At 43.8% G+C, this 10,186-nt stretch overlaps 1 protein-coding gene across 1 annotated transcript in view; it reads right to left on the bottom strand.

Moving 5' to 3' along the window:
* Nucleotides 1-10,186, bottom strand: part of UNC80 (unc-80 homolog, NALCN channel complex subunit) — a 136,217-nt gene that overhangs the window by 95,823 nt on the left and 30,208 nt on the right. Inside the window, 6 exon segments of the mRNA XM_035892015.1 lie at nt 1,390-1,538; nt 2,927-3,074; nt 4,995-5,141; nt 5,950-6,318; nt 6,959-7,227; nt 10,124-10,186. The exon segment at nt 10,124-10,186 is cut by the window's right edge and continues 40 nt beyond it. Coding sequence (XP_035747908.1) covers nt 1,390-1,538; nt 2,927-3,074; nt 4,995-5,141; nt 5,950-6,318; nt 6,959-7,227; nt 10,124-10,186 — 1,145 coding nt within the window.

Consider the following 10,186-nt stretch of genomic DNA (forward strand, 5'->3'; position numbering starts at 1 on the left):
GTTTCAAAACCAGTGGGTGTCTTGGGATTTTTCTTAATTATTTAAGAGCTTTACATCATGGGAAGAGAGAGGAATGACTCACTCATTCCCCAACCCACTCCTACACTCAAGGCTCTTTTTAGTTCTGAACACTCATACACGACATCTGTGATGTGACAAATCACCTCTATATCTGAGGGCAATGGGGTGGAGGGAACAGTTTTAAAGGACCTGATTTTTGATCTGTCAACTTCCCTGAAAGATCTTGGATTATTGTGAAAATTCCCAGCTAGGGAACAAAAAAACCCCAAACATACTGATTAAGGCTCTGTTTCATAAGATATTGAACACAAGATTGACTTCAAAGAGTGACGCAACAAGAGGAAATCCTGATATATACTCCACATACTATATTTCTGTGCAGGCACAATTAGCAGTGCTACGCTTGAAGACAAGTTTCACCTTACATACCAGCTAAAGTAGGGTCCAGGAAGACGTACAATTTATAAGGAAAATTTACACTTGGTGATCCTAACAACGGCGCTTGTTTTTCTGTATCCCACCACTTAATCTCTGATAAGAAATATTCCAAAGGAGGAATATCCATAAGAACAAGAGGACTTGGACATAGGCAAACTCCTCTGCTGGTTTAAGGTGTTACTGTGCTTTTCTTTCTCCCTCTCCCTTCCCTCACAGAGGATTACTGCCCCTTTAGCTGGACTTCAGTGCCTCTACAGCTCTGCCGTAAGGATGGAGCAGAAGAATGCTTCCACGAAAAACCCTAATTTCTGATAGTAAAGGAGGTGGTTTGAGATTAGCTGCTAGATTCTGCATTTATTTGGAAGAAAAGAGCTCATGCCATCCATTCTACTGACTGCTCTGGGGAGCTAGCACATAGGCAGCAACCAGTAGCACTGGTTTCCTACTTTCCTCCAGGTGTTTGGTAAACTGAATGTTTGTCTAAACCTTGGAAGGACCTACCAAATTGCTACTCAGTAACTCACGTACTCTGCCATGAGTGAGTGAGTGGGTCACATCCTAAACCAAGTAAACTGCTTTTAACTTTGCTGAAAGTTGATTTATGCTGGCTGTGGTCCTGTTCATTAATCCCTTTCTCCAGACTATGCTACTTACCCCTCTGGAAAAAAAACAACAAAACAACCCACAGAAGCTGCTTGAACAGAGGGGAAGATGCAATTCAGAGTGCACAACTTCTATCCTGGCTAAGTACCGAGATTCCAAGGCAAGCACGCAAGGAGGGCAACACATTTATATGGTGTTTCAACTCTGACTACATAGCTTGCTATGCTCAAGGGATTTGGCTAAACAGAATTAATTCTTCACTGTAAAGCCTCACTGGTGACACCCAAGTGAAAAAGCAACTTTGTTAACATGAAATCAAGTGCTTACCAGGTTTTCCGGGCTGTGCAGCTCATGTGTAGTGGAAGCACAGCGAGTGATCAACGACTTGAACATGGCACTCACAATAATGCCTTCTACGCTCTGGGCTGTAGACTTGTTGTCCACTGTGGTGAAGTTATTCCCAAAGCCAGCCTTGTCTGTGAAATTCAAGTACAAGCAAGCCCCCTCATTAGGAATGGTTAAAAAAAGATGGCTTAAAGACACACATAAAGGGATTCAGATACGTGAGACAAGGGCAAGTCCCCACCTAATATCCTATGCTCAATTCTTGCAATCCAACCCCACAAAAATAAAGCAGAAGGGAAGGGGAAAATAAATAAGAAGGATGAAATCTGCCCAGAAATAGTTGTAGTATGAAAAAGGATTGAAAAATTCAGGACCACTTTGGCTTCCTTTTATCCACATCTCTCATTTAGATGTGCACAGAATAACACATAACATTTGAACAATACCTCCAGCTTTTCTATTTACTGTTCTAAAGGACAAGAGATGTTTGATTAAACTGAAAAATGACAACAGTTTTCATAAAATCTTCTGAACTACAGGAATGCTGTTCTTGCAAGGTTCACAAGGAGACCAAGCTCTCAGAAAGAGTCAAAAAAGAATCACACATTTATATGAATAACAAGAAACATCCCCGTTTCATTAGGTGCAAGAAAAGACTTTCAAAAGCTGCGTGAGCTGCCATGCTTCAAAGCATGAGCCAGTCAATAATTGATGAATACTTGGGGAAACTTCCTGTGGGCATCTTCTTCACAAAAGCCTGCTGTATAATATTTTTTGATACTTCCTCCAAAATGCTTGGGATCAGAGGTAGGCTAATAGACTAGTCAGACTCCCCGAGTGCTTCAGAGCAGCTATTCCTACTCTGTAAACAGTCCTTGTTAACTGTTGCTGCATGCAGTGACCAAGCATAAATGTTTGGTCATTCTAATAGCAACTGGAATAATTTTCCTAACTTAAAAAAAAAAAAAAAAAGAAAAATATATACAAATACATAGACAGACATGCACACATGCTTGTAACTGCAGGCATGTGCATCTGTGCATTCATGTTCTTGTTTATCCAATCTGTTCTTGCTATTTACTGCCTCACCTGAGGCACCACGGAGGGTTTCAACGCTCAATTATATCTCCATTCAGAATAAACCCTGGATTAAACAAGCCATTCCAGCTGGCGCCTGGTCATGTCATGAAGCAGAAAACTTCCTGCCTGAGGCATAGTTGAAAGAAAGTATTTTCTTTGAAGAGCCGTGAACAACAGGTAGAATGAGTCAAAAAAAGAGGCCTTCAATTTCAGGGGTACTGGGTGATGCAAGACCACTAGGTGACATCACTGGGTGGTCAAATCAGAAGAGATCCAACTCCCCTGACTCGCACTGACCGAGAATACAGTCTATATATTCTGAGGACAGTAATTCACATTTTTTTTCTTTTTTAAAGGAAAAGAAAAAAGGTGTGACTTCTTTCTGATGGTACAGTTTAGGAATATTCAAGTGAGGGGTTCTGATGCCAGCTATACTCACTGTCAGTGACTGGCTCCATGCAGAATCCCAGTAAAGCATGCAGGAAATCCACCACATTATTGAGAGAATCCCTGTTCACATAATCCCTCATGGTCTGCCGGAACTGCATCTTATCCAGTTTGTACAGCTTTGTGAGGCAGTTCTGAGCCTGCAACGATAGACATCAAATCACATCACATCCAAGTATGTGTTCAAGTTTTGCTAAAAGGAGCAAGGTATTTTTTTTGCTCTTTCCTAGCTAGTGCTCTGCTGTGCTGTGTAAAGTAATCTCCCCTAGGAGACAGCAGGTTTGGGTCCTGTAATAGAAGACAGGTTTGCCTCTGAAGTAAACAAGAATTTCAGCACAAGGAGACAGTGCACCAGTATGGGTGCCACTGTTTGGAGGTGGTGGCGAAGCCACTGTCAGCCATGTCTCAAGGCCTCTCCTCCTCTCCCCAACCCCAAGGTAAAATCTCACTGCATGTGAACGAAGTAGGAACGTACCACCTCAGTCAAGGCTTATTGCCTTGGTGAAAAAGATTCTTAGCCTCAGGCATCTGATTTTCAGCCTCTGGTTCAAACCCAACCCCTTTAATGCACCTGTACTCAGTGACCAATTTATATCATGCAAAACATCATTAGCTTTTTATCCTACCAGGACCCCACACAGGCTGGAGTTAGAGAATCTGAAATATCAGCTCTGTGGGAAACATGAACTCCCCTGCTACCTACAATAGGGTGCTTAACTTTCCAGTGAACTCAGACATGTGATTGTCCATGCAGTCAACACAAATGGTGCATGCAAAGCAGTTTGGCCAGACAAACACACATGATATGCAGCAGACTTAGGCGTGTAGGAAAATCTGTTCCCATAAAGACCTCAATTCAATGAGTCTGATAAGAACCTTGGCTCCAAGAGACCTATTCATTTATGCTTAACGTTACACATAAGCCAAAATGTTTTGCTGGCTCAGTTCCAACAGAACATAAAAACCTAACTGACATTTTGATGAATATGGTGTATGTTCAACCAGTGCTCTGTGCAGAACATTTCCACTCTTACCACTGGGAGTCTCTTACTCCATCTTGTCCCACTGTGTCCAGAACTAACATTACTGCTGCAGTCTCCTCAGGACCCGGGAGTCTAGCTAACAGAAGAACGCTACACGATACAGAGGCAGCCAATCTACCTCTGAGCCATCTCACTCAGATCCCAGAACCAAATTGTAACTGTTGGCATAGCTCAGGCTAACCAAAGCCATGGAAGAAGCACCCGGATCCCACCCACACTGTGGATGGGCACAGTGAAAATTCTCCTCACAGTCATCAAAAATGCTCTCTGCTGCAAGCACAGGAAGCAAGGAGGAGGCAATGTGCTAGAGAAAGCCTTTGAAAGGCTCTCATTTGACAAGGCATTGGACTGATCTCAGGGACTCAAACTCTTCTGGATGAAGTCAGAGGTCTGGGCTCAACCTGGGCACATTCTACTGCTTCAACTTGGGCAGAACCAAAAATGCTTATGGAATCAACAGTGACCATCCACCCTGCCCTTCAATAGGGCACGAGTCTTTTACTTCCTTGCAGCACACTAACACGCCTGCAAGCACAGTGCACTCCAACTATTGGGAGCTGATGGAGCAGCCCAGCAGCAACCAGTCATAACCACCATTAGGAAAGGTGGACATAACTACACCAGAGACTTCTGGATTCAGATATGCAACCCAATATACCCGCACCTCTTGTAAATAGCGTACTCTGTTGGGGTACCATCAATGTGAAAAATTACTTACACCAGCTCACACAGGGGATTTTACCCATGTATTGGTCCCTTCCCAGGCAACCCATCCATTGGGATACTCAGAAGCACCCTGGGCCTCAAGTGCACTCTTAGCAAGCCCCAGGGGCTGGAAGGTAACACAAAAGTTGAAAATCTGCGATGGCTGGGCTGCAACACAATCTGTGAGCTGGGGCAAAGAGCAACACATTTACTGTCAATACAGAGAAAGCTACAGAGGGGACAGACAGCAATTTCAGCAGCTGATGTCAAAAGTACAAGGGGGACACTTTTAATGAGCTTTAGTTCTCTTACATTCTCCCGGAATACCTGGTGTCTCAGGCGGTCCCCAGAGAGCCCTCGGTGTCCTTCTCCACAACCATAGGCACAACCCAGGGACTTCACAATTTTGATCAGCATTGTGAGTGCCAGCCTATGTGTGCTGACAGATGGGCCTTCATCCTGGGAGTCACAGAGGGAAAGATGGTGTGAAACCCTGGCACAACCACTGACATCTTGTTAGCATTTTACTTTTAACAAATTGTTGTCCATTTCTCCTCTCAAACACTCCATTAATGAGTTGTTACTCTTGAAATGTTTACTCCAATTATTTTTTCAAGTTTAGGGACCAGCCCCCTCCCTTTCAGCTCCCCTCAAAAACTCATGCTATGAATGCGAAGCCCCCTACATGCTGCTATGAATACCGTTCAGCACTTACTTCAAAAAATTCTGCCTGAAAAACAGGGAGCTGGCTTGCTGGAGCAGAAAAACAAGCATCTTTTAGAAGCATCTTAGGTATTATGCTACTATGAATTGCAACTTTGGAGGTCAGCAACAGCATCTCTTGGTCAATTCTCATAGCAATACTGAAAAATTTATGATTTCTGGCTATCAGAGGAAACAAACTGTGCTCACACACTGGGTTCTGTTTTTCCTTATAAATTATGAATAATAAACCTGAAAAAAATCATTGTGATTGAGGGTTTCAGGCAATTTGACAACATATTGAAAATGTCCATGCAAGGCTCTCAGACTCTACATTTGGCAGCTGCTTTGCTGGAGTAGTTACAGTGCTTGAAATCCCAATCGTGTTTCTTCAGTGGAACCCCAAGTGAGCACCAGAGCAAAAAAAAATAATTTGTGATTGTGGTGCCAAAAAAAAAAAAAAAGAGGGAGGAAAAGCAGAAGGGCAGTTACATACACATGCATACTCAATCTTAACAAATCTTACAGTACATTCAGGAATTGTATAAAGGGAAGCAAGACAAACCTTTTCTTGCTTTTTGTCATTCTTCTCATATGGCCCTCCTCCTCCTCCACCACCTCCATCACTTCCACCTCCACCTCCTCCACCACTTCCGCCACCTCCTTCTTCTCCTCCATCTCCAGCTCCACTAACTGGGGGAGGCCCAAATCCACAGGCTGAACTACCAGAAGCAGCGCCTTTGAGCTGGAAGGATCCTTCACTTGGTCTTTTTTCAGGGGCCTCATTTTCTTTGTTCTCACTCTTCCTCCGAACTTTCTCTACACAAGGCACCACACCAAGCTGAAGTAAGCACTCCACAATGTTCAGTGCCACATCGCAAATCCGGGAACTGATGTCATGGTTCAGGACCAAGTAAACAGCCTTCAGGACAACCTGGGAGATTAAAACATCATATTTTAAGCCAGCCTTGCTTTCTCTCCTAGTACTATTTAGTGCCTGGAAATTCTAGTCACAAACCGGAGTCAGACTCATTAGAGCAGGCACAGTACAAACTCAGAATGAAGTACACACAATCCTCAACCCCAAGAGCCTACAATCTAGGTGTAAGACATGAAACCACAGGCTGGGCACAGTCAGGCAGAAAAGGAAACCATGAGATGATATCTGTGAGCCTGAGAACACTGCTTCAGTGCACCAGGAGCTGTCAAGTCGTTAAGGAGAATGCAGAAAACGTGAGTTTTAAGGTGCCAATAGAAGAAATGTGCTATTCAGTTTTATACTATGTTATAGGGAACTTGGTGCATGCCCCAGGAACACAGCCATTAAATAATATCACTTAAGATTCGATGTGTGCATTCCACATGCACATGCGCTCCTTGCAAGGAGTAATAGGAGTTGCAGTTTCTCAGAGGAGACTTTTATGATATGCACAAATGTATCTGACTGACCTTTATGTACTGCTGAGAGAAGTCATATAAAGAGGTGGAGGAAAAGCCCATCAAACCCCTGATCTCAATGGTACAGCTATATTGACAGAAGAGGGACCTGGCTTTCCTCGTTCCTTGCCAATTACCGAGAGATCCAGCATGCCGTTCTTGTGGACAAAGTTGTTGGTTCCATCAATGTGATCTGTATCCTCCAAGCAACTGTAATTGATGCAGGAGTCTGTCAGGCTCCGTGGGAGGTTGGCACATGCAAGCGGCTCATGGGGCATCTCAGGGATAGGCACCTGGTTGCAAAGCTTCCTCATGTGCTCACTGAAGAAATCGGCGTAGCCCACGTTGAATGAGGCCAGGGTAGTGTTGAAGGTGGCCACAGTGATGGTGGAGATCTGGGACCGCACTGCAGGGAGGAAAATGGCTACCTGTAAATTTCCATCTCTAGAGTTATGAAATGGCAAATCAAAGCTGTCCTTGTTTACAAGAAGGGAGCAGCTCTTAATGCAGCTTGCAATGCTGAAAGACAAGACAGGTTCCTAATTCCTATCATGGCTACAGGGATGAAAGCATAGATTCATTTCTTCCTTTAAGCCAATGTAAATTAGAACCCCAAGTTTGCTCTAGCAGTGCAGTTCCACAGCAGCTTAGGTTGATCTTAGTCAACTGGGCAGTTAAGTAGGTCAGGAAGCTCAGCCAGCCTAAATCTAATCCAAAAGGGAGATTAGATTTTAGCTATCTTTGCTCCCTGTATTGGTCCAGTGCCTGGTCTTAAAAGCAGCACTGCTCCTGCAAGGAAAAGAGGAAGGACTCTCTGGCTGAATGCAGGGGTGACAGGAGGGCAACAGCAGCACCAATTTGGAGCAGCTTTCTAAGTCACACTCATCTGAAGTATTTCATCACACCAGCTGAAAAAGTGGAGTGGTGTGTTCCTAACAGTACCTGTGACAGTCTAAACCATCCCCAAAATGCAAAGGTGGCTGACAAGAAAGGCAATGTGGTGTCTAAATTCACAGTGCTCAGAGAAGGGACCTCATGATATAGCCAAGCTTAACTTTAAATTGGTTAGCTCAGGTAGTGACAACATTTTGGCTACACAGGCCAATTTTTATCAAGGATTCACCATAGTTTTACAACTTATGCTGAACTCCAGGCTGCGATGTTAGTAATTTCCCTCACTTGCTGCTTTGTAAGTAGGTTTATACACCCTCTAGTGCAGAAAGACCCTATGTGTCCCACAGCATTGATTGGACCACCTTCTGCCAGACAGTGCACTAACAGGGCTATGGAATAAGAACGAACCCCTACCTAAAGCTATTTATTGTGTTCTAATGAATAAAATAACCTATATCTAATAAGAATCTTCAGGCACAGATTCAGCAATGGACTGGTTATATTATGCAAGTAACAACTTGCTGGAGTGGCAATTACATTTCCTGATAGCCTGTGCAACCCTGCCAGCACAGCACTAGCACTGTTTACTACGAGAAATGTTCTAAGGCCTATGGTAGTATCTTGAATTAGGCTACAATTTGGTCAGTGATCCAAGGGCAGGAATTAGCTGCCTGTAATCACAGGAGTAGTTGCTGGCAAGTGTGACTTTTTAATGGCATTCACTGAAATTTGAATGGTGAAGATAACAACAAAGCCAGAATTAGGAAATTTTGTTCCTGAGCTACAAAGTTTGATGATTATCCAAGGGTAGCTATTTTTTGTTTCAGTAAGGTTTTGCTTAGTTTGTTTTGAAATGGGTAACAAAAATACATAACCAAATCCTACATAAAGTAACTTTTCCTGTTTTGTATCTTTATTTCATTATCACTGATAGGACTGACTGCTGGATGGGACTCACAGAGGCAGGGAAGGAGGACTAAGGACTCTTCATCTACATCCATGCATGCCTGCAGCAAGTGCCCATGACTCCTCTTGAGCAGCTACCTAGGACACAACTAATTTTCTATCTCTGCTTTTCCATGTGTCAGCCAGAAGAAATGAGTTTATTAGCAAATTTCTCCAGGCCAGGGAAAATAGACAGCAGGTAGGAAATTATGAATGACCAGTATGCTTGGATATAGTTGGTCACACAAAACAAAAGAAATATGTAGTATTAGTACTTATTCTCCAACTACAGAACAATTCATTCAAAGTCACAGTCTACCACTAGAAATAGTCTGATTTGTCCTTTTATTAATATAGTTGCTGCAGAATTGTCCCTGGGGTACAACTAGAAAAGCAAACATTGCATATGGCTACCTTTTAGAAAATATTTGGCTAGGAAGCTGGTGTAGTGAGTGGGATTACTGTCCTATAGAACAAATGCAAGTCAGGAAGACAGACTCCACAGAACTGATCCAGGAGAAGAGCTTTGCCCAGCAGACACAGAGCAGAGATGAAGGAGATATCCCTACGCTGGATTAGAGCTGACACAAACCCATCCTCTCTCAGACTATTCAGATTTGCTGTGCTAAAAGATCTTGAAAGCTCCAAGGCTACAGCACATATCACGTGAGTGCATCTGTAGCCTCCCAGGTATGCAGCTTGTGCAGAGACAGCCTGTGCCCTGCTCCGTGGGGTGTGTGATAGTCCTGCTCCCTCACCAAGGTTTGAGGCTGCATTTGCCACAAGGGAGGCCCAATCTCCACAACCAGGTTTTGCCAAGAGCACTATGCAGGAGGGAGAAAACAAATTCACTGTGTTTAGGCAGCAGGAGCAGTGCCAGCAAAGTGCTCTGGTGCAGACAGCCCTGCTGACAGAAGAGAGCTTTCCTCTGCTTGGCTAATATCATTTAATGGAGGCGGTCTTGCCCTGCCAACAGAAAGACCCTTCCTTCTGGAGCAGGCTTCATCCCACCAGAGGCTCTGCTATCGTGGGCACACTGGTATTGCTATTTCTGCAGAGAGCTCCAAGGCAGATGGGCCCCAGGGAGATTTCAAGTCAATTTAAAAGCTAGGCTTCTATCCAGAACTAGGGGAATTAAGAAAAAAACCCTGTGATTCTGAGCACAATCCAGAAGCTGGGGACTGCTAAGGGGCATTAAATACCACAAGATTCCCCATGAAACTACTAAAGTTAGCAATACCAAACTTCTGTGCTGTGTTGTGGTAAGGTGAAAAAAACCCCAAACCCTGCCTTCTCCCTGCTGATGGCTGCCAATTTTTTTTTTTTTTTTTTGACAAACTCACCTTGATTGTGGCTTGGATTCATCTGTAAAATGAGGATAAATGAGGAAACAGTAACACTTCCTCAGCTGCTTGGAGTTGGTATTTCAGTGAAACGTTTATTTCCTGATGTGTTAAATTTACCTTCTTTGACTGTGTTCTCTCCATGGCTGCTGGAGGGGTCTGGCAGGGCGGGGACCGGCGGGA

This window comes from Egretta garzetta, unplaced genomic scaffold (genome assembly GCF_000687185.1).
Source record: "Egretta garzetta isolate BGI_Z169 unplaced genomic scaffold, ASM68718v1 scaffold230, whole genome shotgun sequence".
Classification (NCBI taxonomy): domain Eukaryota; kingdom Metazoa; phylum Chordata; class Aves; order Pelecaniformes; family Ardeidae; genus Egretta; species Egretta garzetta.